Raw genomic sequence first — 22,541 nt, 5'->3', positions numbered from 1 at the left:
GCCTCGCTGCTGCCCGTGCCCAGCGCCCCCGTGGCCGGCTGGGGGCCGGGGGTGGTGCTTGTGCGTTTCCAAGAGAGAGAAAAGCTTTTCCATTGTCAGAACGACCCAGCCCCAGGCAAACCCGCTCCCCCGCCTCCCCCGCCGCCAAACCCGGACGCGGACAGGGAGGCCGATGCCGGCGGACTGCCTGCCGCACCACGAACTTCAGAGCTGTATGCCTGAGCTGAGGCCAGCCCTGCAGCCGGCACCTCGGCCCTGGCGGAGGAGAAAGCCCGCGCCAGGCTGGCGTCACGACCCAGCAGGCTGAGCCCCGCCCGAAGCAGAGCCGCAAGGGGCAGGAGGCCTGTCAGGGACCTAGCCGTGCACGGGGCCCAGGAGCTGTGGCAGGGCGAAGCCCGGGGGGGGGGGGGGGTGTGCTGTGCTCGGCGGCACGCAGGCGGGCGCAGCTGTCGCTTGTCTGCTCGCGTGGTGCATGGGCTTGGCCCGGGACTCTGGGACGATTGCCAGGGGGAAATGGCTCCCGGAACAGGCCTGGCTTCCCCTCCTGCTGCTGGGGGCAGGAGCTGTCAGCTGCAGGAACCAAGGGGCAGCTGAATACAAAGGACAGGCCTGCTGAGAAAGCAAATGGCCATTTCCCCAGAGTGCAGCTGCAGCCCTATGCACTGACGGCACCTTTCCCTGGGCCCCAGCCCCACAGCTGGCGCGTGAGCCCCTCACATTTTACCGGTGGGAAACTGAGGCGCGGAGCGTGACGACGTGTTGGGGACCCTGCACCCCCGTCCGCAGCCAGAGGTGACTCCGCCAGCCGGTTTAGCAAACGGCTTTATTGCTTCTCAGAGACACGGCCTGGCACAGAATCCGTGTTAGCGCCGACACCGAGAGCAGGCGCCGTATTCCTCTTGGGGGGAAGGGCTGACGGGCCCTGAACCCCCCTTCCTTGATCTCAAACACCCTCACTCAGCCTAACCTCACCGCCCAGCCCTACCCCCAGCCTGGGGCCGTCCCCGCCTCTTGTCTTCTGTCTCTCCCTGGGAACAGGATTGTTATCAGCCCAGGCTGGCACTTAGGTGTCTGGACCAATCCACACGTGGGGTGAGTCCGTGGGAATCACAGGCAGCAGCCCAGCCAGGTGGGGTCACAGGGTAACAAGGGGACAGCCCCCCGCTATGGCACAGGAGTGTTCGCAGCGTGCGCCAAGCTCTCCTGACGGCTTCGGAGGCTGCCACTGGGCCAGGCGTGGTGCGGGGGCAGGGGCCAGGACTCTGCAGTTATTGGGGCGGGGGTCTCGCCCCGGGGCCCGCAGTGCAAGGAGAAGCCGGCGCTGCTGCCTCGCCATGTGTGCCAGGCCCAGAGTCTGGGAAGTGCTGGCAGCTTGTGCCTGGGCCGCAGAGGGACAGGCGTGTCAGGAGAACACGACTCCGTGCACGGGCTGGGGGTAAACGATGGCTTGCCCCTCCCCCCGTTCTACCTGGGCTGCCCCACCCCCCGTCCCACTGGCATCTCTGGAGACGGGAGCCCGGCCTGGCAGAGCACGCTGGCGGAGGGCAGGCTGCCTGTCTGTCTGCCCCGGACCCTGTCTGCCTGCCTGCCTGCCTGTCCCGGACCCTGTCTGCCTGCCTGCCTGCCTGCCCCGGACCCTGTCTGCCTGCCTGCCTGCCTGTCCCGGACCCTGTCTGCCTGCCTGCCTGCCTGCCCCGGACCCTGTCTGCCTGCCTGCCCTGGACCCTGTCTGCCTGTCTGTCTGCCTGCCCCGGACCCTGTCTGCCTGTCTGTCTGCCTGCCCCGGACCCTGTCTGCCTGCCTGCCTGCCTGTCCCGGACCCTGTCTGCCTGCCTGTCTGTCTGCCCCGGACCCTGTCTGCCTGCCTGCCTGTCCCGGACCCTGTCTGCCTGCCTGCCTGTCCCGGACCCTGTCTGCCTGTCTGTCTGCCTGCCCCGGACCCTGTCTGCCTGTCTGTCTGCCTGCCCCGGACCCTGTCTGCCTGCCTGTCCCGGACCCTGTCTGCCTGCCTGTCCCGGACCCTGTCTGCCTGTCTGCCTGCCTGCCCCGGACCCTGTCTGCCTGCCTGCCTGCCTGTCCCGGACCCTGTCTGCCTGCCTGCCCTGGACCCTGTCTGCCTGTCTGTCTGCCTGCCCCGGACCCTGTCTGCCTGTCTGTCTGCCTGCCCCGGACCCTGTCTGCCTGCCTGTCCCAGACCCTGTCTGCCTGTCTGCCTGCCTGCCCCGGACCCTGTCTGCCTGTCTGTCTGCCTGCCCCGGACCCTGTCTGCCTGCCTGCCTGCCTGCCCCGGACCCTGTCTGCCTGCCTGCCCCGGACCCTGTCTGCCTGTCTGCCTGCCTGCCCCGGACCCTGTCTGCCTGCCTGCCCTGGACCCTGTCTGCCTGTCTGTCTGCCTGCCCCGGACCCTGTCTGCCTGCCTGCCCCGGACCCTGTCTGCCTGTCTGCCTGCCCCGGACCCTGTCTGCCTGTCTGCCTGCCTGCCCTGGACCTTGTCTGCCTGCCTGTCTGCCTGTCCCAGACCCTGTCTGCCTGTCTGCCTGCCTGCCCCGGACCCTGTCTGCCTGCCTGTCCTGGACCCTGTCTGCCTGTCTGCCTGCCTGCCCCGGACCCTGTCTGCCTGCCTGCCCCGGACCCTGTCTGCCTGCCTGTCCCGGACCCTGTCTGCCTGTCTGTCTGCCCCGGACCCTGTCTGCCTGTCTGTCTGCCTGCCTGCCTGCCCCGGACCCTGTCTGCCTGCCTGCCCCGGACCCTGTCTGCCTGCCTGCCTGCCTGCCCCGGACCCTGTCTGCCTGCCTGCCCCGGACCCTGTCTGCCTGCCCCGGACCCTGTCTGCCTGCCCCGGACCCTGTCTGTCTGTCTGCCTGCCTGCCCCAGACCCTGTCTGCCTGTCTGTCTGCCCCGGACTCTGTCTGTCTGTCTGTCTGCCCCGGACCCTGTCTGTCTGTCTGTCTGTCTGCCCCGGACCCTGTCTGCCTGCCTGCCTGCCTGTCCCGGACCCTGTCTGCCTGCCTGCCTGCCTGCCCCGGACCCTGTCTGCCTGTCTGCCTGCCTGCCCCGGACCCTGTCTGCCTGCCTGCCCCGGACCCTGTCTGCCTGTCTGTCTGCCTGCCCCGGACCCTGTCTGCCTGTCTGCCTGCCGCGGATCCAGTCTGTCTGTCTGCCTGCCCCGGACCCTGTCTGCCTGTCTGTCTACCTGCCTGCCTGCCGCGGATCCAGTCTGTCTGCCTGCCTGCCCCGGACCCTGTCTGCCTGTCTGTTTGCCTGCCTGCCCCGGACGCTGTCTGCCTGTCTGTCTGCCTGCCTGCCCTGGACCCTGTCTGCCTGTCTGTCTGCCTGCCTGCCCCGGACCCTGTCTGCCTGTCTGTCTGCCCCGGACCCTGTCTGTCTGCCTGCCTGCCCCGGACCCTGTCTGCCTGTCTGTCTGCCTGCCCCGGACCCTGTCTGCCTGTCTGTCTGCCTGCCCCGGACCCTGTCTGCCTGCCTGCCCCGGACCCTGTCTGCCTGTCTGTCTGCCTGCCTGCCCCGGACCCTGTCTGCCTGTCTGTCTACCTGTCTGCCTGCCGTGGACCCTGTCTGCCTGTCTTCCTGCCCCGGACCCTGTCTGTCTGCCTGCCTGCCCCGGACCCTGTCTGCCTGTCTGTCTGCCCCGGACCCTGTCTGTCTGCCTGCCTGCCCCGGACCCTGTCTGCCTGTCTGCCTGCCTGCCTGCCTGCCTGCTGCGGATCCAGTCTGTCTGCCCCGGACCCTGTCTGTCTACCTGCCTGCCCCGGATCCTGTCTGCCTGCCTGCCTGCTGCGGATCCAGTCTGTCGGTCCCAGACCCTGCATGAGCCAGGGACATCGCAGCACCGAGCTGCTTCCAAACCGGCCCGGGACCCGGCCTGCATGCTCAGGCTGGCTGGCTCCCTTTGCCCCCCTCCTCTCACTCTGCTGCGCGCCGGGCTCCCAGCCAGAGGGGGCAGACGTGAGAGCCGAGGGGGGCCCGGCCGAGGCCCCCAGAGCAGAGTGTCTAGCACTCGGGTTGGGCGTGGGGGTGCAGCCCCCCAGGCAGTGACGTTGCGGGGTGGGCTCCTCTCTAGCACCCCCGTTCCTCCCTTGCAGCTTCTCCCCCTGCTGCGCTGGGCAGGGCGGCCGCAGCGCCCGTGTCGGTTGGCGCCTAATCTGCTTATTTGCAAATGCTGCTAAATGGCCGTGTCCAAAAACAGCCGAAGGAACGAGATTAGCCTAAGCACCCTTCTTACGGGGTGACCTCCTGTGGCGGCGGCTGCAGCTGCCCGCGGAGCAGGGGGAGGGGCTAGCGAAGCGCAGTTAATGCCCGTGGCGCTCCCTGCTGGAGGGGGGCTGCGGGCGCAGGGCAGGGGAGGCTGCTCCCCAGCATGTGCTCTGCTCTTCGGTGAGCTGCTGTCTTGTCTGCTCAGCCTCTGCCCTCCCGGCTCCGGCTCCGGCTCCGGCTCCAGCCCTGGCCTGCCCTGCCCCTGCAAGCAGCTCCAGTGAGCTGCTGTGGCCTTCTGCCCACCTGGCCACGGCATGCTGGTCCTGGCGGGAGCCGAGCGCGCCTGGCACCAGAGCGAGCTCAACACTCAGCCCCTCCCTGGAGATTTAGCTGGTCCTCTCCCGCAGGCTCTGAGTCTTCGCCTGGGCCCTTCTCCAGCTGCGGTGCCAGGGTCTCTGGGGCATCTCCAGCCCACGCGCCATCTCTGCCAGAACGTCCGAGTGGCACACGGCGCATGCACGGCCAAGGGTGTGGGGCACGGGAACATGCCCGTCCGAGGGCTGGGGGGCGCATGCACGGCCAAGGGGTATGGGGCACGGGAACATGCCCGTCCGAGGGCTGGGGGGCGCATGCACGGCCAAGGGTGTGGGGCACGGGAACATGCCCGTCCGAGGGCTGGGGGGCGCATGCACGGCCAAGGGTGTGGGGCACGGGAACGTGCCCGTCCGAGGGCTGGGGGCGCATGCACGGCCAAGGGTGTGGGGCACGGGAACGTGCCCATCCGAGGGCTGGGGGGCGCATGCACGGCCAAGGGTGTGGGGCACGGGAACATGCCCATCCGAGGGCTGGGGGGCGCATGCACGGCCAAGGGTGTGGGGCACGGGAACGTGCCCGTCCGAGGGCTGGGGGGCGCATGCACGGCCAAGGGTGTGGGGCACGGGAACGTGCCCATCCGAGGGCTGGGGGGCGCATGCACGGCCAAGGGTGTGGGGCACGGGAACGTGCCCGTCCGAGGGCTGGGGGCGCATGCACGGCCAAGGGGTATGGGGCACGGGAACATGCCCGTCCGAGGGCTGGGGGGCGCATGCACGGCCAAGGGGTGTGGGGCACGGGAACGTGCCCATCCGAGGGCTGGGGGGCGCATGCACGGCCAAGGGTGTGGGGCACGGGAACATGCCCGTCCGAGGGCTGGGGGGCGCATGCACGGCCAAGGGTGTGGGGCACGGGAACGTGCCCGTCCGAGGGCTGGGGGGCGCATGCACGGCCAAGGGGTATGGGGCACGGGAACATGCCCGTCCGAGGGCTGGGGGGCGCATGCACGGCCAAGGGGTGTGGGGCACGGGAACGTGCCCATCCGAGGGCTGGGGGGCGCATGCACGGCCAAGGGTGTGGGGCACGGGAACATGCCCATCCGAGGGCTGGGGGGCGCATGCACGGCCAAGGGTGTGGGGCACGGGAACGTGCCCGTCCGAGGGCTGGGGGGCGCATGCACGGCCAAGGGTGTGGGGCACGGGAACGTGCCCATCCGAGGGCTGGGGGGCGCATGCACGGCCAAGGGTGTGGGGCACGGGAACGTGCCCGTCCGAGGGCTGGGGGGCGCATGCACGGCCAAGGGGTATGGGGCACGGGAACATGCCCGTCCGAGGGCTGGGGGCGCATGCACGGCCAAGGGTGTGGGGCACGGGAACATGCCCGTCTGAGGGCTGGGGGGCGCATGCACGGCCAAGGGTGTGGGGCATGGGAACATGCCCGTCCGAGGGCTGAGGGGCGCATGCACGGCCAAGGGGTATGGGGCACGGGAACATGCCCGTCCGAGGGCTGGGGGCGCATGCACGGCCAAGGGGTATGGGGCACGGGAACATGCCCGTCCGAGGGCTGGGGGGCGCATGCACGGCCAAGGGTGTGGGGCACGGGAACATGCCCATCCGAGGGCTGGGGGGCGCATGCACGGCCAAGGGTGTGGGGCACGGGAACGTGCCCGTCCGAGGGCTGGGGGCGCATGCACGGCCAAGGGTGTGGGGCACGGGAACATGCCCGTCCGAGGGCTGGGGGCGCATGCACGGCCAAGGGTGTGGGGCACGGGAACATGCCCGTCCGAGGGCTGGGGGGCGCATGCACGGCCAAGGGTGTGGGGCACGGGAACATGCCCGTCCGAGGGCTGGGGGGCGCATGCACGGCCAAGGGTGTGGGGCACGGGAACGTGCCCGTCCGAGGGCTGGGGGCGCATGCACGGCCAAGGGTGTGGGGCACGGGAACGTGCCCGTCCGAGGGCTGGGGGCGCATGCACGGCCAAGGGTGTGGGGCACGGGAACGTGCCCGTCCGAGGGCTGGGGGCGCATGCACGGCCAAGGGGTATGGGGCACGGGAACATGCCCATCCGAGGGCTGGGGGGCGCATGCACGGCCAAGGGGTATGGGGCACGGGAACATGCCCGTCCGAGGGCTGGGGGCGCATGCACGGCCAAGGGTGTGGGGCACGGGAACGTGCCCGTCCGAGGGCTGGGGGGCGCATGCACGGCCAAGGGGTATGGGGCACGGGAACATGCCCGTCCGAGGGCTGGGGGGCGCATGCACGGCCAAGGGGTATGGGGCACGGGAACATGCCCGTCCGAGGGCTGGGGGGCGCATGCACGGCCAAGGGTGTGGGGCACGGGAACATGCCCGTCCGAGGGCTGGGGGGCGCATGCACGGCCAAGGGTGTGGGGCACGGGAACATGCCCGTCCGAGGGCTGGGGGCGCATGCACGGCCAAGGGTGGGGGGCACGGGAACATGCCCGTCCGAGGGCTGGGGGCGCATGCACGGCCAAGGGTGTGGGGCACGGGAACATGCCCATCTGAGGGCTGGGGGGCGCATGCACGTCCAAGGGTGTGGGGCACGGGAACATGCCCGTCTGAGGGCTGGGGGGCGCATGCACGGCCAAGGGTGTGGGGCACGGGAACATGCCCGTCCGAGGGCTGGGGGCGCATGCACGGCCAAGGGGTATGGGGCACGGGAACATGCCCGTCCGAGGGCTGGGGGGCGCATGCACGGCCAAGGGTGTGGGGCACGGGAACATGCCCGTCCGAGGGCTGGGGGGCGCATGCACGGCCAAGGGTGTGGGGCACGGGAACATGCCCGTCCGAGTGGCACACGGCGCATGCATGGCCAAGGGTGTGGGGCACGGGAACATGCCCGTCTGAGGGCTGGGGGGCGCATGCACGGCCAAGGGTGTGGGGCACGGGAACATGCCCGTCTGAGGGCTGGGGGGCGCATGCACGGCCAAGGGTGTGGGGCACGGGAACATGCCCGTCCGAGGGCTGGGGGGCGCATGCACGGCCAAGGGGTATGGGGCACGGGAACATGCCCGTCCGAGGGCTGGGGGGCGCATGCACGGCCAAGGGTGTGGGGCACGGGAACATGCCCGTCCGAGGGCTGAGGGGCGCATGCACGGCCAAGGGGTATGGGGCACGGGAACATGCCCGTCTGAGGGCTGGGGGGCGCATGCACGGCCAAGGGTGTGGGGCACGGGAACATGCCCGTCCGAGGGCTGGGGGGCGCATGCACGTCCAAGGGGTATGGGGCATGGGAACATGCCCGTCCGAGGGCTGGGGGGCGCATGCACGGCCAAGGGTGTGGGGCACGGGAACATGCCCGTCCGAGGGCTGGGGGCGCATGCACGGCCAAGGGGTATGGGGCACGGGAACATGCCCGTCCGAGGGCTGGGGGGCGCATGCACGTCCAAGGGGTATGGGGCACGGGAACATGCCCGTCCGAGGGCTGAGGGGCGCATGCACATCCAAGGGGTATGGGGCACGGGAACATGCCCGTCCGAGGGCTGGGGGGCGCATGCACGTCCAAGGGGTATGGGGCACGGGAACATGCCCGTCCGAGGGCTGGGGGGCGCATGCACGGCCAAGGGGTATGGGGCACGGGAACATGCCCGTCCGAGGGCTGGGGGGCGCATGTATGAGGGTTGCGGGGTGTGTGCACTTGCCAATAGTGCAGGTGCATGCATGTCCAGGCAGCATAGGGCACATGCATGTCCAAGCGGTGTGGGGCTTGTGTCTGGCAGGTGCTGGGCCATTCCAAGACTGGTGGGGAGACCTTGGCACGGTTTTTTAGCCTGTGTGGGAACCTGGCACCAGCCCCTTCCATGGGTCAGCAGGGTCTGAACCTGGGGCCTGCGCTAGCAGAAAGTCAGTGCTGTGCTGACAGGAGCCAGTCTGTTAGCAGTGGTAGGCTTTTATCCTCCAGGCAGACCCGTTCAGTGGTGGGCTCGCCCTGCGCACTGGTGTGATTGTGTGTGGCGTGTGCTCTGTGCACTAGCACTGGGCGGTGGCCGACTCTCATCCCTGGGCGTGGGGCCTGGTGGATTAACGTGGTGTGTGGCAGGGGTCCGGGCTATCTGCTGGAATTATCGCTCCAGTGCGGGGATGGGTCGGGCCCTGGATGCCAGCTGGTTACACTGAGACAGCCTGTTCTGCCAGCCTGCTCCCCTGCCCCCACCTGGTCCAGGCACTAAGGCTCCCTCTAGCAAAGCGCCCAGGCAGCAGCGCCCCCAGCGGCAGACGATAGAGACGCCGAGATCGGCCGTGGGAGGCTTGGCGCCAGGGGCTTGCTCCAGCCCTCGGGAGCACCCCCAGTTCTGCGAATTCACCTCCCTCAGCGTGCACAGCCCCCCCCCCCCCCAGCTGGTTCTATCCTAGAGCAGCGAGAGCCGAGCTCTGGGGAAGGCGCGTTGTGCGTGGCTGGAGGGGTAAGCGGCAGAGCGAAGGGGATCACTCGGGGTATGTCTACACTACAAAGTTAGTTCGAACTAACGGACGTTAGTTCGAACTAACTTTCCTATGCGCTACACTAGCGCTCCGTTAGTTCGAACTTAATTCGAACTAACGGAGCGCTTAGTTCGAACTAGGTAAACCTCATTTTACGAGGACTAACGCCTAGTTCGAACTAGCTAGTTCGAACTAAGGGCTGTGTAGCCCTTTAGTTCGAACTAGTGGGAGGCTAAGGCTTCCCAGGTTTCCCTGGTGGCCACTCTGGCCAACACCAGGGAAACTCTATTGCCCCCCTCCCGGCCCCGGAGCCCTTAAAGGGCCACGGGCTGGCTACTCACTTTGTGCCAGTTGCAAGGCTGCCAGCACCCGTGCCTGCACAGCCTGCACCTGCCACAGGATGAGCCAGCCATCCGAGGGCTCCCAGCCCTCCACTGCTCCCCACGACCAGCCTGGCGGCTCCCGGGAGCCTGCCCGGGGGCGCAAAAGGCGGGCGCCCGCCTGGTCAAGTGCGGAGATCGTGGACCTCATCGAGGTTTGGGGGGAAGCCTCAAATGTCCACGATCTCCGCACTAGCCACCGGAACGCGGCCGTCTATGGACGCATGGCTGCCAGCCTGGCCGCCAGGGGCCACCAGCGCAGCCGGGAGCAGGTGCGCTGCAAGATTAAAGACTTGCGGCAGTCCTACTCCCGGGCCTGCCTGCCAGGGGCTGACCCGGAGGCCTGCCCCCACTTCCATGCCCTGGACCGCATCCTGGGGCCTCATGCCGTCCCTGCCCCCCGGGACGTGATTGACCCCGGGGCAGAGGGACCGCTCCTGGACACGGAGGAGGAGGAAGAGGGCTCTGAGAGCCAGGAGCCTGCCGCCAGCCTTCCCAGGACCCGGGACCCCCGAGGCACCCCACAGAGCCGCTCGCCTGCATCATCAGAGGCCGGGGAGGCGTCCACCTGTGAGTACCCTCGTGTTCCCCTTATGTGTACGGGGGGCTGGGGCGAGAGGGAGCCCCGGGACCGTGCGCCTGGGCCTTGCCCACTACGGAGCAGCAGCTGGGGATCCTGCAGGGGCCCTGGCCTTGCAGAGGGGAGCTGGGTTTCACACACCTGGGCCCCTGGGGTAATTGACCGCTGGTCTTCTTGCACCACAGCTGCAGCACCGGGGACTGCAGGGCGCACCACACCGCCTGCAGCAGCCGCCCGCGCCCGGGCAAGCAGGACAGCCAGGAACCAGGAGGACTACCAGAGGCGGCATCTCCGGTTCCTGGACCGACAGCTCCGTCTCCAGGACCACTGGGTCCAGGAGGACCTCAGGCTGCGCCAGAGGAGTCTGGAGGCCCTGGAGGAGCAGGGCCGTGCCCTGCGAGGCCACCTCCAGAGCCTGCTAGACCGCTTTCCATTTCCTCCTCCCCCTGCTCCCCCTCTTGCTCCCCCTCTTGCTCCCCCTGCTCCCCCTGCTCCCCCTCTTGCTCCCCCTCTTGCTCCCCCTGCTCCCCCTGCTCCTCCTGCTTCCGCTCCTGCTTCCGCTCCTGCTTCCTCCACACCCCCTGTCCTCTCTGCCCCCCCGTCCACAACCATTCCCCACCGACGCCCCCGGACCCGCAGTGTGGCGAGACGGGAGAGGCACCCAGACTCCCACCCCTGAGCTTTCCTTTCCCTTCCTCCCTTCCCTCCCCTCCCCTTCCAGCTCCCTCGTCCCAGGTTTCCCCCTCCCTTCTCCCACCTTCATTCCTCCCTCCCCCACCCCAGTTCTGTGAAATAAACAGACGTTTTTGTTGGAAAAACAGGTGTCTTTATTTGACAGTAGGTAGGGAGGGGAAAGGGGAAGGGGGGGGTAGGGTGGAAGAAGGCCCCGGTGGGGCATGCAGGGAGAGGTCAGTCCTCCTCCTCCTCCACCTGGAAGCTCTCCCGCAGGGCTTCCCGGATCCGGATGGCCCCCCGCTGGGCTTCCCGGACGGCGGCGGTGCGGGGCTGACCGTAGTGTCCAGCCATGCGGTCAGCCTCAGCCATCCAGGCTGGCAAGAAAGCCTCCCCCTTCCGCTCACACAAATTGTGGAGCACACAACATGCCGCCACCACGGGAGGGATGTTGTGCTCGGCCAGGTCCAGACGGGTGAGGAGGCATCGAAAGCGGGCTTTCAGTCGCCCGAAGGCCCCCTCCACCACGATGCGGGCCCTGCTCAGCCTGTTATTGAAGGCCTGGCGGGAGGGATTGAGGTGTCCCGTGTAGGGCTTCATGAGCCAGGGCTGCAGTGGGTAGGCGGCATCCCCCACCAGGCAGACGGGCATGTCCACGTCCCCGACCCTGATGTGGCGGTCGGGGAAGAAGGTCCCGTCCTGCAGCCGCTGGCACACGGAGGAGTTCCGGTACACCCGGGCGTCGTGTGCTTTGCCGGACCAGCCCACATTTATGTCCGTCAACTGTCCCCGGTGGTCACACACGGCCTGCAGGATGACGGAGAAGTACCCCTTGCGGTTCACGTACCGGGACGCCTGGTGTTCCGGGGCACGGATGGGGATGTGCGTCCCGTCGATGGCCCCCCCGCAGTTGGGGAAGCCGAGGGCGCCGAATCCCCGGATGACGGCATCCGGGTTGGCGAGGCGGACCACCCTGCGGAGCAGCACCCGGTTGATGGCCTTGACCACCTGCGGAGAGAGACACAGCAAAGCGTCAATCAGTGGGGCGCCCGGGTGGCTGGGAGCGTGCGTGCCCTGGCAGTGCCCCGCGCCCCACTCCCGGAAGCAACCCCCCTGGCGGCGTGTAGTACGGCCGGGACAGCCCGACCCCTCCGGTGCGGGGCGCCTTCGCCTCCTCCCGCCCCCCCCTTGTCCCTGGGGCGGCCCATCCCCTCCTCGCAGCCCCCCTCCCCCCCGGCTCGGTGGCCGACGAGCGCCGTACCTGCATGAGCACTGCTCCGACAGTGGATCTCCCCACGCCGAACTGGTTCCCGACGGATCGGTAGCTGTCCGGCGTGGAGAGCTTCCAGAGGGCGATGGCCACCCGCTTCTGGAGGGGGATGGCGGGCCTCATGCGAGTGTCCCTTCTTTGCAGGGCAGGGGCGAGCCACTCGCAGAGCTCCAGGAAGGTGTCCCTCCTCATCCTAAAGTTCTGGGTCCACTGTCGGTCGTCCCAGCGCTCCAGGACGATGCGGTCCCACCAGTCGCTGCTGGTGTCCAGACGCCAGATGCGGCGGGGCACGCCGGTGCCGGGGCGCCGCCGCGGCTCCTCCACGGCCCCCAGGGCGGCCAGGCGGAGAGGCAGGGGGCTGACGTTCCCCAGGTGGTGCCAGGCAGCCTCGAGCCATTGCTGGCAGGCTTGCAGTAGCAAGTCCAGAACGTGCACCAGAAGGTGCAGGGCGAGCCGTGGCTCCATGTTGCCACCTGCGGCAGTCCCCCCCGAAGGGAAGCACTGACACAGACGGGCACAGAGACCGACGCTTTGCTGTCCCTCGGCGAGGTTGGCAAGCAAGCAGGAAAAGCTGAGAACCGGCTGTCCAGGGGGGGTCCCTTTAAGCACGAGCCTCAGATAGCCTCAGACAGCAGCCACACAAAGCAACTGCTGACCTGATGCCCTGCCAGAACCGGTTTCAGCTGCCCTTAAATGCCCCCCTGCGTCCAATCAGTGTGGACGCGCTAGTTCGAACTAGCAAAACGCTAGTTCGAACTAGTTTTTAGTTCTAGATGCGCTAGTTCGAACTAGCTTAGTTCGAATTAACTAATTCGAACTAAGTTAGTTCGAACTAGCGCTGTAGTGTAGACGTACCCTCAGAAAGCGGCTCAGCGCGTGGCGTCCCAGCTCGCTCAGCTCCAGAGCCAGGTTACAAACCATCGGTTCCCGCCGTAGAGTTTGTTTCAGGCTGAGTCCCGCAGGCCCCTGTCTCTTGCCTGGGCCCAGCCGCCCCGGGGGAGGCCTCTGCACTTTCCATGCGGCTCGGTAACCCCGAGCTGGGTTTCCCATTGGCCGTGTGCCTTGCTCTGGGGCGGGCCAAAGGAGATTGAAAGCCGCCTGTGCCCCAGCCTGCCCTGTTCTCTTCGCAGCGGTGTCAGTGCCCAGACCAAGACCGGTGCCACTCCCCTCTACCTCGCCTGCCAGGAGGGCCACCTGGAGGTCATACAGCACCTGGTGAAGGACTGCGGGGCGGATCCCCACGTGCGCGCCAACGACGGAATGACCCCCCTCCACGCAGCCGCTCAGATGGGCCACAACACCGTCATCGTGTGGCTGGTGAGCGCCGGCCCTGCGGGGCCACTGCCCTCTGCCCCGCTCTCGGCCGGCCGCCTCGCCGAGGGCTGAGCTGGGGGGGGCAGGGGGCTGTGCGTCCGGCTCTGATTTCCTTCCTGCGTGGACGGGCTGGTGTAGACGGGCCCCAGCCGCCTGGCCGGCGCCCCTTCCTGAGCCGTGGGAGACTCTAGCTCCGCGGGCCCAGAGAGCCAGGCGCTGCCGTCCTAGGCCATGCTGCTGGTCGCCTGCAGCGCCCGGGCTGGGCTCTCCCGGCACGGCTGCTGCCATGTCACTCACCGGCCCACGCGGCCGCTCTCCATCTCACAGACGAGCTTCACCGGCATCAGCCTGACGGAGCAGGATGACGACGGTGCGACGGCCATGCACTTCGCTGCCAGCCGCGGCCACGCCAAAGTGCTGAGCTGGCTGCTCCTGCACGGGGGGGAGATCAGCACCGACCACTGGGGGGGGACGCCGCTGCACGACGCGGCGGAGAACGGAGAGCTGGAGGTGAGCGTGGGGCGCGGAGCCGTGGGGCCTCAGGCTGTCCCCCGGGGAGGGCTGAGCTGGACAGGGAATGCCTGGGGGTTGCGAACACAGTTGTTGTGCAGTGGGAAAGCTGCAGTAAATGAAAAAGTATCAACCCCCCCTGCCACGGTACCGCCCTCCACAACCCCGCCCTGCCACGGTACCGCCCTCCACAACCCCTCCCTGCCGCACCACCGTCGTGCCACGGTACCGCCCTCCACAACCCCTCCCTGCCGCACCACCGCCCTGCCACGGTACCGCCCTCCACAACCCCTCCCTGCCGCACCACCGTCCTGCCACGGTACCACCCTCCACAACCCCTCCCTGCCGCCCCACCGCCCAGCCACGGTACCACCCTCCACAACCCCTCCCTGCAGCACCACCGCCCTGCCACGGTACCGCCCTCCACAACCCCTCCCTGCCGCACCACCGTCGTGCCACGGTACCGCCCTCCACAACCCCTCCCTGCCGCACCACCGCCCTGCCACGGTACCGCCCTCCACAACCCCTCCCTGCCGCACCACCGTCGTGCCACGGTACCGCCCTCCACAACCCCTCCCTGCCGCACCACCGCCCTGCCACGGTACCGCCCTCCACAACCCCTCCCTGCCGCACCACCGTCGTGCCACGGTACCGCCCTCCACAACCCCTCCCTGCCGCACCACCGTCCTGCCACGGTACCACCCTCCACAACCCCTCCCTGCCGCCCCACCGCCCAGCCACGGTACCGCCCTCCACAACCCCTCCCTGCAGCACCACCGCCCTGCCACGGTACCGCCCTCCACAACCCCTCCCTGCCGCACCACCGTCCTGCCACGGTACCCCCCTCCACAACCCCTCCCTGCCGCCCCACTGCCCTGCCACGGTACCGCCCTCCACAACCCCTCCCTGCCGCACCACCGCCCTGCCACGGTACCGCCCTCCACAACCCCTCCCTGCCGCACCACCGTCCTGCCACGTACCGCCCTCCACAACCCCTCGCTGCCGCACCACCGCCCTGCCACGGTACCACCCTCCACAACCCCACCCTGCCGCACCACCGCCCTGCCACGGTACCGCCCTTCACAACCCCTCCCTGCCGCCCCACCGCCCTGCCACGGTACCGCCCTCCACAACCCCTCCCTGCCGCACCACCGCCCTGCCACGGTACCGCCCTCCACAACCCCTCCCTTCCGCACCACCGCCCTGCCATGGTACTGCCCTCCACAACCCCACCCTGCCGCACCACCGCCCTGCCACGGTACCGCCCTCCACAACCCCTCCCTGCCGCCCCACCGCCCTGCCACGGTACCGCCCTCCACAACCCCTCCCTGCCGCCCCGCCGCCCTGCCACGGTATCGCCCTCCACAACCCCACCCTGCCGCACCACCGCCCTGCCACGGTACCGCCCTCCACAACCCCTCCCTGCCGCCCCACCGCCCTGCCACGGTACCGCCCTCCACAACCCCTCCCTGCCGCACCACCGCCCTGCCACGGTACCGCCCTCCACAACCCCTCCCTGCCGCCCCACCGCCCTGCCACGGTACCGCCCTCCACAACCCCTCCCTGCCGCCCCACCGCCCTGCCACGGTACCGCCCTCCACAACCCCTCCCTGCCGCCCCGCCGCCCTGCCACGGTACCGCCCTCCACAACCCCTCCCTGCCGCCCCACCGCCCTGCCACGGTACCGCCCTCCACAACCCCTCCCTGCCGCCCCACCGCCCTGCCACGGTACCGCCCTCCACAACCCCTCCCTGCCGCCCCACCGCCCTGCCACGGTACCGCCCTCCACAATCCCTCCCTGCCGCCCCACCGCCCTGCCACGGTACCGCCCTCCACAACCCTGCTCTGCCACGGCCCCACCCTGCCGTGTCCCTGCTCTGCCACAACACCGCCCTGCCCTGACACCACCTCCACAACATTGTCCTGGCACCCCAGCACGATACCGCCCTGTATAACACCCTGGCACGGCACGGCCCTACCCCAACACCCGGGTGTGGTACCCAGCGATAGCATCCCAGTCCAGTCCCCGCCCACCCTGGCACCCCTGCACAGCACCACACTGGATAACACCCTGGCACGGCACTGGCACGATGCGCTGTACTGCCTGCGGTCGGGCCTCGCCACCTCCCTGCCACCCCAGCCTGAATGTGGCTAAGGCTCATCTGGGGTGGGGTGTCCAGCAGCCCCCAGCTGGACAGGGCCTGAGTGGGATCTACCTGTGACATCGCCTGCACCCCAGTAATGGCACAAACAGACTCCCCCAGCCAGTAGAACAGAGCCAGTTTATTGCTTCTCCAGGACACAGCCCAGCACAGATGTCATCTGGTTCCAGCGCAGGCCTAGGATGCCTCAGCCCCCCTTGAGATGGGGGAGCCTGGGCCCCTAAATCCAGCCCATTGCCTAGGCTGTCTCCTCCATGCTCCCAGACAGAAACTAAAACTCTCTTCCAGCCCTGCCCCCAGCCAGGTGCTGGTCTCCGCCTCCTCCCTTTGTCTCTCCCTGGGAGGCTGAGCCTGGGTGTCTGGGTTAATCCACATTTGGGAGGGTCAGTGAGAATCTCCCATCCCAGCGCAGGGGGACCCGGGTCACAGAGCAGACAGCCCCCCCCCCCACGTCACACTGCCCCAGCTGACCCCTTTGTGTCTCCTTCCAGTGCTGCCAGATCCTCGTGGTGAACGGTGTCAACTTGGGGCTCCGAGACCAGGACGGCTACACGGCCGCGGACCTGGCGGATTACAATGGGCACAGCCACTGCGCCAAATACCTCCGCGCCGTGGAGAACATGGTGCGGCCCCGCCGGCTCCCCCGTGCCCAGCCTGCGGCCCCGCGGTTCTGTGCTGGCTTTGTGCAGCTGGGGACGTGCTGGCCGCTGCCCGGTCCCGTGGCTGCACGTTGGTCTGGAGGGTGGCAAGCCCAGGCCGAGCCGTGGAGGGGCCCCGTGCCCTGCTGCGCCGCGGGAGCTGAGCTGGGTGTGTGTCCACGCCCCGGCTCAGCTCTGGCTCCAGGGACGCTGGCCCTGGAAACTGGCATTGCCCGGGCTCGTTAATGACGAGGGCCCATGGGAGTCGGGCCGCTGGCGGTTCCCCTGAGCCGTGGGCACCATGGCTGGGCAGGGGTCCCCGAGGTGCTGGGGGACATGGGCTGGCCCGGTGGGCGGCCGGGTAGGAGTTTGCCTCCTGCAGGGGAAGGTGCCCAGCTGCTCCGTGAGCTGGCGTGTGCCTCAGTGGGCAAGCCGGGCGCTGTAAGTGGGGTCCTTTGCCCCATCCTCTCAGGACGTGGCAGAGCTCTCCAGACCCGCCGGTGCTGCTTGTTCATAGGGCTAGGACCATGCTCAGCACCTCCCATGGGGGCGGGGCAGGTGGGGCTGCGGGGGCGGGGCGGGGTAGGTGGGATTCTGGGGGCGGGGCATGTGGGGCTGCGGGGGCGGGGCAGCAGGCAGGGGCGGCCGGCCCCGTGGCACTCAGCTCACCATGCTGTCAGCCCCCTGCTGCTGGTGTGGGATCAGGAGATCTCCCCGCCCCCGTCACGGCAGGGCCCTGGCAGGCGGGCGTGTGGGGCACGTGCTGGCTCTGGGGTTGGCAGGAGTCCTTGGGGCAGGGGCAGGCTGACCGGAGAGCTGCTCTGCACTAGACCCCTGACAAGCCCGTGGCCTGGAGTGGCCTGTCCCTTGCAGCCAGTGTGAGGTCGAGGGGAATCTCCCTGCCTGGAGGTGGAGTATCCGCCCCTGGGCCCAGTGTGTCCCTGTGCTGAAGCCCTCCAGGGGCGCAGCTGAGCCGGCGTGGCCGCTCCCGTGGACAAGCCCTCAGACTTACCCACTGCTGTGTCCCTCGCTCAGCGGGCGGCGGCCCCGGGCTCAGACGATCCGTGTGATCTGCTGCCCCATGGCGGGCGCCTCGCAAGCCCAGCGGAGGCGGCTGGTCGGACACGGGGATCCCAGCGCCCCGGGGCGTCTCTGCAGCTCCCGTCCCCACAGACACACTCTGGGCCCCTGCCAGTCAGTCCCTGGGGTGCAGGCCCCACACGTGGGGGAGCTGGGCCCACCCAGGAGCAGGGGTGAGCAGCACCAGGGCTCCCCTCTGCTGCCTCCAGGCAAGTCCCCTTCGGGCAGGTCCCTCGAGCTCAGGGGGGCTCTGGGCTCGGCCGGTCTCTAGGCACTGAGGGGACGTGGGCCAGCAGGCAGCAGAGCTGCCAGTGAGGAACCGGCCCCACAAACCCAGTGGCCTCTCAGGTGCTCGCTAGGGCCCGAGGTGCTCGAGAGCCCCGGGGCGCCGAGCTAACCCGCCTGCGGGTGCTTGGCCTGCAGAGCGTGGAGCACAGAGTCCTGTCCCGAGACCCCTCGGCCGACCTGGAGTGCAAGCAGCCCGACTCCGGCATGTCGTCCCCCAACACCACCATGTCCGCCCAGCAGGCGCCCTTCGACATGGGCTCGCCCACCAGCACCCTCTCCAACTACGACTCCTGCAACTCCAGCCAGTCCAGCACCGGCGACAAGCGGAGCAGCCAGCCCGGGGGCCAAGGCTCACGTAAGTCCTGCCCCGCAAGGGGCGCCTGCCTGGGGAAGCCCCCGGCCCTGCCTCTCCGGCCACGCTGGCACAGCCCCGTGGGCAGCCCCAGAGGGTCGGTCCACGCTGCAGCTGGGCGCCCGAGCCGGGCTGTTTAATTGGGATGTTGGCAGTCGGGGTCTAGGACCCTCCCCACGGGGTCCTAGGACCCAGGACCCTGCCCGAGCCTGGGCATCTGCACGGCATGAAGCTGCCCTTAGCCCAGAGGGCCGGGCCGGCCGAGGTGTGCGCGGCAGTGCCGGCCTGGCCGGAGGGACGGGTGGCGTGGGGACGGGCCGGCTCTCCCCTGGTGCCTGTCTCCGGAGCTGAGCTGCTTGCTGGCCGGCCGTGGGCCCGCAGTGGCCGCTGTGCGGGCGTTTCCGTCCTGCTCCGGGCCGGACTGACGGCTCTGCTGCCCCCTGGTGGGAGCCCCACACCTGCGCCCACAGCCCTGCCCTCCGCTCCCCTGCCCACCCCAGATGGAACCCCTGGGCTCTTGGGCCGAAGTGCTGGGCTCCGGAGTCCTTTGGGGGGCTCCTGGCCGCCTGGCGTCTGGGCCGTGGTCCCGGGCCACAGGGGATTTGCACGTTGCAGTTGTGGCCCTGCCCTGACGCGTGCACCATGCGAGGGCCAGAGCCGTGCGCCTGCTCCCCGCTGCAGAGCCGGCCATGGGGAGCAGCCCGAGAAGCCCAGCTCCGAGCACTGCTCCATACCCCACCCACCCCGCCCCTGCGGCACCCCCACCCCCTCGTACTCCTTCCCCGGAGCCCCTGCCCGGAGCAACGTGAGCCGGGGATTGCCGGGGCTGGCGCGGGCGGTAGCCAGGGCTGGGGTCACTGCTCTGCCCCGTGCCCTGCGTCGCTCAGGGGAGGCAGCGCAGCCGGCTGGGGCTGGGGCTGGGGCTGGGGCTGGGTCACGTCCCTTCCCACCACTGTGCCGGAGCGGAGCAGAGCGGCCCGCCCGGGAGATGGTGCCGGAGCGTTGCTCTGCTCCCCGGCTCCTGGTGCGGGAGTGTTCCCTGCAAGCTGGGTGTGTGGGCGGCCGCCCAGGAGAGATTCAGGTGCCGCCCAGCTGATTAGCAGAGGGCCCAGGGCCGGCAGCATGTTGCTGCAGGTGGTGCACGTCCGCACATGCCCTGGAACAACATTTATTCTGCACATGGATGGAAAAAAATGAGAGAACGTCGGTGGGGGAGCGCTGAGCCCGGCCGCCACCCTGCGCCAAGCCCCCGGCAGGCAAACCCCAGGCCGCCCTGGGCCCTGCAGGCTCCCATCAATATGGGGGACCATCCTGCCCATAGGATGGCTGGGCGTCCGCCTTGGGGCCCCCAAAGCAGGGGGCTCTGGGCAGCTGCCCCCAAGCAGCCCAGGGGTGGGAGGGCTTGGCTTGGGTGCAGAGGCAGGCGAGGGGCTGGAGGAAGGAGGACACAGACCTCGCTTCCCCAACAGGAGCCATTAGAGCGTCGGGGCTCGCGGGCCCTTTGCCGGACCAGGCGGTAGCCGGTCACGAGGCCGAGTGCGGCTGGATTCAGTCAGCGCCTTGCCAGGGGCGGGGGGCGAGCAGGCTCGGGCCGGGCCCACTGGCGCTGTGGAGATGCGTCGCGCTTCTCGCAGCTTGGCCAGCGCCCACAGACCGGCCAGCCGGGGCCCGAGGGGCCGGCCCCGCGGAGGGTCCCTGGGGCCGAGGGGAGGGCTGGTGTATTAAAGGCCTGTTGTCGGCTTTCCACGCTCCCCCCGGCTCCGGGCGCTTGTCCAGCCGGGCTGCAGCTCTCCCCAGGCACTGGGAAGGCGCCTCCGGCTTGGGCTGGGCTTCGGAGATGCTCCCCTGACATCTCTGCCTCGGGGGAGCCACCAGCAGGGCTCCGGCCTCCTCTCCTCCCGAGCCTTCCCGAGCCTACCCATCCCCCACCTCCCCTCGGAGACCCCAGTGCTCCCTGTGCCCCCCAGCCCCCCTCACACAGGGGAGAGGGTATAACCCATCCCCCACCTCCCCTCGGACACCCCAGTGCTCCCTGTGCCCCCCAGCTCCCCTCACACAGGGGAGAGGGTATAACCCATCCCCCACCTCCCCTCGGAGACCCCAGTGCTCCCTGTGCCCCCCAGCCCCCCTCACACAGGGGAGAGGGTATAACCCATCCCCCACCTCCCCTCGGAGACCCCAGTGCTCCCTGTGCCCCCCAGACCCCCTCACACAGGGGAGAGGGTATAACCCATCCCCCACTTCCCCTCGGACACCCCAGTGCTCCCTGTGCCCCCCAGCCCCCCTCACACAGGGGAGAGGGTATAACCCATCCCCCACCTCCCCTCGGAGACCCCAGTGCTCCCTGTGCCCCCCAGCCCCCCTCACACAGGGGAGAGGTTATAACCCATCCCCCACCTCCCCTCGGACACCCCAGTGCTCCCTGTGCCCCCCACACACAGGGGAGAGGTTATAACCCATCCCCCACCTCCCCTCGGACACCCCAGTGCTCCCTGTGCCCCCCAGCCCCCCTTACACAGGGGAGAGGTTATAGCCCATCCCCCCACCTCCCCTCGGAGACCCCAGTGCTCCCTGTGCCCCCCAGCCCCCCTCACACAGGGGAGAGGGTATAACCCATCCCCCACCTCCCCTCGGAGACCCCAGTGCTCCCTGTGCCCCCCAGCCCCCCTCACACAGGGGAGAGGGTATAACCCATCCCCCACCTCCCCTCGGACACCCCAGTGCTCCCTGTGCCCCCCAGCCCCCCTCACACAGGGGAGAGGGTATAACCCATCCCCCACCTCCCCTCGGACACCCCAGTGCTCCCTGTGCCCCCCAGCCCTCCTTTCACAGGGGAGAGGGTATAACCCATCCCCCACCTCCCCTCGGACACCCCAGTGCTCCCTGTGCCCCCCAGCCCCCCTCACACAGGGGAGAGGGTATAACCCATCCCCCACTTCCCCTCGGACACCCCAGTGCTCCCTGTGCCCCCCAGCCCCCCTCACACAGGGGAGAGGGTATAACCCATCCCCCACTTCCCCTCGGACACCCCAGTGCTCCCTGTGCCCCCCCAGCCTCCACCCCACAGGGGAGAGGTCATAACCCATCCCCCACCTCAGTGCATGGGGGTAGCTATATGGCACGCCCAGGGCACAGGGAGCTGCACAGCGCGTGGGGGTGAGCTGCATGGCACGCTGTGACGTAGTGGGGGTGCTGTTACAGTCACTGCTGTAGTGTGTGGCGGGGGGGCACCTCAGTTCCCCCCCCCCCCCCCGCTCTCCCTGCAGGAGGGGAAGAGGCCAGGCATGGCTCCCTGTGTCAGTCTCAGCTCCTGGGGCCCAGGTGACGAGATGCCCCGGGGTCTGGGAGCCGGGCAGTGCAGGAGGCGGAGCTGCCTGGGGCTGAGGGGCCAGTTGCTGGGAGGGGTCAGTCCCGGCTGGGCTAGGGGGAGTGAGGATGCTTTAGCCCAAGGGGGGTTCAGGGCCCGGGAGCCCTTCCCCCCCAGGGCAATAAGGCTCTGCCCTGGCTCCGGTGTGAACATGGATCCTGAGCTAAGTCGTGTCGCTGGGAACCGAGAAACCTTCTACTCTACCAGCCGGCGGAGAATCCCCTCTGGCTGCGGGTGGGGGTGCAGGTCGGGGGCTCCCCACGCGCCATCACATGGGGGCAGGGCATGGGGAGCTGCACAGTGCTCAAAGGGTTGCGTGGTGCTCCGGGCCGGACTGACGGCTCCACTCCCTCCTGGTGGGAGCCCCACACCTGCGCCCGCAGCCCTGCCCTCTGCTCCCCCACCCACCCCAGATGGAACCCCCTGGGCTCGGACAGGGAGCAGCTCTTGGGCCCAGGGCACGGGGAGCAGCACGGTGCACGGGGGAGCTGCGTGGCACGCCCAGGGCACGGGGAGCTGCACGGTGCACGGGGGAGCTGCGTGGCACGCCCAGGGCACGGGGAGCTGCACGGTGCACGGGGGAGCTGCGTGGCACGCCCAGGGCACGGGGAGCTGCACGGTGCACGGGGGAGCTGCGTGGCACGCCCAGGGCACGGGGAGCTGCACGGTGCATGGGGGAGCTGCGTGGCACGCCCAGGGCACGGGGAGCTGCACGGTGCACGGGGGAGCTGCGTGGCACGCCCAGGGCACGGGGAGCTGCACGGTGCATGGGGGAGCTGCGTGGCACGCCCAGGGCACGGGGAGCTGCACGGTGCACGGGGGAGCTGCGTGGCACGCCCAGGGCACGGGGAGCTGCATGGTGCACCGGGGAGCTGCGTGGCACGCCCAGGGCACGGGGAGCAGCACGGTGCACGGGGGAGCTGCGTGGCACGCCCAGGGCACGGGGAGCAGCGTGGCGCGTG

At 69.4% G+C, this 22,541-nt stretch overlaps 2 protein-coding genes across 2 annotated transcripts in view; both read left to right on the top strand.

Moving 5' to 3' along the window:
* The window catches only part of ESPN (espin), an 84,653-nt gene that overhangs the window by 24,332 nt on the left and 37,780 nt on the right, over positions 1–22,541 (top strand). The window contains exons 3-6 of the mRNA XM_089773057.1: positions 12,999–13,185; positions 13,510–13,692; positions 16,346–16,477; positions 17,996–18,215. Coding sequence (XP_089629183.1) covers positions 12,999–13,185; positions 13,510–13,692; positions 16,346–16,477; positions 17,996–18,215 — 722 coding nt within the window. The remainder of the gene's footprint in view (positions 1–12,998; positions 13,186–13,509; positions 13,693–16,345; positions 16,478–17,995; positions 18,216–22,541) is intronic.
* Positions 9,534–10,605, top strand: LOC149521710 (uncharacterized). Its single transcript, XM_089773177.1, has 2 exons — positions 9,534–9,916; positions 10,112–10,605. The coding sequence occupies exons 1-2, from the start codon at positions 9,571–9,573 to the stop codon at positions 10,603–10,605; spliced, it is 840 nt and encodes a 279-aa protein (XP_089629303.1). The 5' UTR covers positions 9,534–9,570.

The sequence above is a fragment of the Pelodiscus sinensis genome, chromosome 24 (genome assembly GCF_052426305.1).
Source record: "Pelodiscus sinensis isolate ZL-2025 chromosome 24, ASM5242630v1, whole genome shotgun sequence".
Lineage (NCBI taxonomy): Eukaryota > Metazoa > Chordata > Testudines > Trionychidae > Pelodiscus > Pelodiscus sinensis.
Note: the sequence above shows the minus strand (reverse complement) of the source record. Positions and strands in the feature narration are given on the sequence as shown.